At 53.7% G+C, this 4,520-nt stretch overlaps 1 protein-coding gene across 1 annotated transcript in view; it reads left to right on the forward strand.

The window, feature by feature from the left end:
- The first annotated feature begins 209 nt into the window (after positions 1–209).
- POMGNT1 (protein O-linked mannose N-acetylglucosaminyltransferase 1 (beta 1,2-)) overlaps positions 210–4,520 on the forward strand; it is a 16,938-nt gene continuing 12,627 nt past the window's right edge. The window contains exons 1-2 of the mRNA XM_009326580.1: positions 210–390; positions 3,707–3,815. Of these exons, the coding sequence (XP_009324855.1) occupies positions 280–390; positions 3,707–3,815 (220 nt within the window). The 5' untranslated portion in view covers positions 210–279. The remainder of the gene's footprint in view (positions 391–3,706; positions 3,816–4,520) is intronic.

Below are 4,520 nucleotides of genomic sequence, written 5' to 3' on the forward strand. Positions count from 1 at the left end.
CCTGCGAAGCCTGGCCTCCTGGATCGCTCCCTGCAGGGCTTGGGGCCGCTGGCAGGCGGGGAGGCTCCGTGGGGCTTCTGCTTGTGGTACATGAGTGCCACTCATGGCCACTACTTGTGCCAGGCCCTGTCTTTGCTGGGGAGATGGTTTGAAGGCACTCGCCTCCCTCATCCTGCCCTCATCCTGTCCTGGCAGGGAGCCCCGATGGACACGAGAGCGGAGCAGAGTGCGTCCTGACCCCTGCCCCACGCGGCTGCCTCTGTGCTGGCCCCCGTGACTATGGATGAGTGGAAACCCAACCCTGCCATCAAGCCCCACAAGAAGCGGAGCTGGTACCTTGCCTGGAAGTACAAGCTGATGAACCAGCGTGCGCTGCGGAAGCTGTGCCAGGTGAGTCACCCGCAGGCCTGCGGTGGATTAGGGAGGGTAATCTACAGGATTTACGAGCTTATGGAGCAGCTGCATGGATGGAAGTGGGTCTGCTGGCAGTCATGGGTGACTTAACATGCTGGGGAAGCATAACTTGTCCCCCAGAAAGCTACCACCAGTGGGTTTGTGCTCATGCATGGAAGGGTCTGCCATGTCTAACAGCTCCTTCCAGCTGCAAGTGGACCTGTTGGGTGGCTATGGCAGGAGATACAATTATCCTGGTGTCCTTGGAAGGCTTTCAGGTAGAAACCTGACCAATTCCTCCCCTCCTGGTTCCGGACCCATGCCAAGTGCAGCAGGGCTCAGCCGGCAGTGGGAAACCATCCTTGCCCCATTTGGTTTGCAGACCAAGCCTGGTATAATGCACAACAGGTGGACAGAGAAAATAGGGCTGGGTAACAGGATCTTATGCCCCAGAGGCAGCTGGCGTCTGGGAAAGCTGCGGGCCTTGTCACTTGTGCTGTAAAACGGCTAATCCTCAGCAGAGCCGACGTCCTGGGGGGTGTCTGGGGGCGTAAGGACAAGAGGGGTTTCGCCCCATGGCAGCGAGCTGCAGAAAAGGGGCTGTTCCCGATATGAGCAGAGCTCATGAAATCTGGCAGTTGGTTGCTGTGGGAGGGAGCTGGGGAGGGTTTTGCATGTGCCTGGGAGGACGAAGGCTCGTGAGGGCTCCCTGGGGAAGGAGACTGCTCGGTCCTGCATTCGCTGAGGTGCTCAGGGCTTGGGAACAGGCCTGGTCGTTCAGGCAGGCATTGCTCATCGTGCTGCAGGCAACAGGTTAGAGCCTGTCTGCTGTCATCTCTTTCCTTCATGGTACTGCTGGGGCTTAAAACACAGATTAAAACTGAGCTTAAAATATGTAAACTAGAGCTGCAGCTATGGAGTAGCCAGGTCCACAGCAGCTGGGTCTCTATGGGCAGCTCTGACTGAGCCAGCCTTGCTAGATCCGGCTGCTGGTCCTACGTGGTGCTGCCTCGTTCACTCTGGTCACCTGGGCTGCGGGGCTGCTCCCCCGTGTCTCCAGTACTGACCAGGGTGGAAGGCCTGGGCAGATTGGTAAGGTGGCTTTGCTGCTGGCCACCAGGCACAGCCTGCTCCTCGCTACAAGCCCAAGGCTCCGTTCTGGCCTAATTAAAAGCTTTCTGTGCACAGATCCCAAAAGGTGCTCATACGCCTGAGTCAACGGCAAATCAACAAGCCAAAATGCCATAATGATGTTTATGTTATCACGTTGTCCACCTGTCCATCTCTTGTCTTATTGCTGTTTTTCCATCTTCTTCTTCCTCAGTTACTTCTTGGACCCGTTTGGCTGCTTGGCAGAGCTAGCAGCAACATGTAGATTTTCGGCAGCAGCGGACCCGTGAGGGGTATCACGTTGTCCACCTGTCCATCTCTTGTCTTATTGCTGTTTTTCCATCTTCTTCTTCCTCAGTTACTTCTTGGACCCGTTTGGCTGCTTGGCAGAGATAGCAGCAACATGTAGCTTTGAGGCAGTAGCTGGCCAGGTAGGGCGGGGATCCTTTTAGTGCCTTTCACCAAGGGCAGACCTGTGTGTGATCTCAACCCCATACCAGACCTCAGAGAATCAAGGGTCCTGGAGTTGAAAAAGGCACAGATTTTTAGGAAGCAAGCTGTTGGGGGGTTGAAGGGCAAGGGAAGAGTCTCAAAACCACCCAAGACCTGTCTCAATATCCCCTTGCGGGGGGACCAGGCTATGAGCAGCCTCCACCAACCTCTCCCCTCCTCTCCCTTGGTTGCTGTGACATCTCCACGCTGAGTCTTGGGATGCTCTGGGGAGGTTAGTAGGACCCTGAGCTTGCATGGCTGAAACTGGAAAACATCCAGTACGGCCAAAGCATGGCTGGGCCAAGGGGCCAGAGCTTTTGGGCCATGGGATGAATCTGTCAGCAGCACATAGCAGTCAGATTTGGGCCTCTGTGGTGCCTCTGCTGTGAGCTGGATGGACCCTCATGGCATGGAGGCTGGTGGCGGAGCCCTGCAGCAGTGTTAGCTTTGGGGGTAATGGCCACTCAGGGCTTTGTGTCTTAAATCCAGTGGCAAAGCCTTCCCTTGCTGCGTGACTGTTCAGGGCAGCTTTTGGGCTCCCTGCTAGAGCTGTTCCTCAGCCCTGGTGCAGGGCTGTAGCTGCTGGGCAAGGACTTTGTCCCCATGCAGAGCCCCACGGCCACCACATGCTGCTGTCACCGTTCCACCATGAAGAAGCACCTGGGCCCTGGGTTACAAAGCTCCCTGGGTCAAGTAAAGACAAATTGCTTCAGCTGAGGTCTTGTCTTTCAATCCTGCATCCCAGGCCAGCATTGCAGCTCTAAGACCGTCCTCTTTGCCATGGCCAGACATGCTGTTGCAACTTACACCTGCAGGTGGATTATTTCCCAACATGGGATGTTTGTGGTCCAAGTCTTCCTGTGTGGGTCTGTCTCAGAAAAGGCCCTTTTAGCGTGGAGTATTTTCTGCTTTACGCTGGTCCAAATACCGGGAAAAAGATTGAAATTGAGGAAGAGAGAAGGAAGATGCATTTAAGTAAATACAGGTGCTTGTAGAGATGTTGTAGTCTTTCCTCCCTCCTCTTGGTCTGGGAGCAACAAGGCCATGGGCAATGGTGATGCTAACATTGGGGGTTCCCATGGATTCCTCCGTAGCCCCTGGACCTTCCCATAGCCCTCTCTGTCAGCATCCACGTGGGTTGCCTTCAAGTTCGCCGCAGACAGTAAGACTGCAGGCTGTTCTCTGCAGCCTGTGGCACGGTGCAGTTTCCTGAAGTCAGACCTCAGCTTCTTCACTTTGCCTTGCTTTAGTCGCACAGCATCTCTTCTCCCTCTGAATACCCTGAATACATCCTCTGGTTGCAGAGGGAGAGACGAGAGTAGTGATGCTCTCTGAGGCAGAAGTTAAGGCTACCGTGGGAGCTGTAACTCTGAATTACCAAACTCTTTGCCAGCGGAGACCCTCAACCTTGATGCAATATTTTAGCAGGAATCTGCTCACAGATCTGGAAGCAGGGATATATTGGAAGTGGGTTAATTCTCATGTATTAAGAAGTCAGTGCTCTCCAGCTGATGAAAGCACTTCACCCTAAAACTCAGTTGTCTGTATTTCTTTCTCTTTGCCTTCTCCCAGAAGAAAGCAGAGGAAATAACAGATGCTTATGATCCCTTGCAAGATCTCACTGGGGTGCCCTGCAGCCTCTGCCAAGGAGGTGGCCTGATCTTGGGGTTGTTACTTACAAGTTGCTAATGCAAAGCATCCTGCATTGCAGACAGGTGCTGTCCTCTTCCTGCTTGTGACTGTAATTGTGAACATCAAGCTGATCTTGGACACCAGGAGAGCTGCTTATGAGGAGGAAGAGGAGTCTGCACAGGACTATGGTGAGCGGCAGCATCTTGCTTTTCTTTGAAAGCAAGGAAACCGGAGGAGAGAAGTAATTTCTTTAAGTCAGGGCAAACTTGTGACCAGCTATAGCATGAAAGACAGGTCTGTGCATGTGGGTTTAACAAAATTGAATAGAAAAGGCTCTTCCCATTCCTGGTCTGTCTATTCAAGGCTTCAGCACGTTTGGCTGCAGAGGTCTGTGTGGGGATAGCTGGGGCCAGACCTGTTGCCATTTTGGATTTCCCTTACCTGCCATCCCTGTAGATTCTGACCCATGGCTTGTTGGGCTCACTGGGTAAAAAAACTGGCTGGATGGCCGGGCCCAAAGAGTTGTGGTGAATGGAGTTAAATCCAGCTGGCGGCCGGTCACAAGTGGTGTTCCCCAGGGCTCAGTATTGGGGCCAGTTCTGTTTAATATCTTTATCAATGATCTGGATGAGGGGATCGAGTGCACCCTCAGTAAGTTTGCAGAAGACACCAAGTTGGGTGGGAGTGTTGATCTGCTTGAGGGTAGGAAGGCTCTACAGAGGGATCTGGACAGGCTGGATCGATGGGCCAAGGTCAATTGTATGAGGTTCAACAAGGCCAAGTGCCAGGTCCTGCACTTGGGTCACGACAACCCCACGCAACGCTACAGGCTTGGGGAAGAGTGGCTGGAAAGCTGCCTGGCGGAAAAGGACCTGGGGGTGTTGGTCGACAGC

The sequence above is a fragment of the Pygoscelis adeliae genome, unplaced genomic scaffold, assembly GCF_000699105.1.
Source record: "Pygoscelis adeliae isolate BGI_AS28 unplaced genomic scaffold, ASM69910v1 Scaffold306, whole genome shotgun sequence".
Taxonomy (NCBI): Eukaryota; Metazoa; Chordata; class Aves; order Sphenisciformes; family Spheniscidae; genus Pygoscelis; species Pygoscelis adeliae.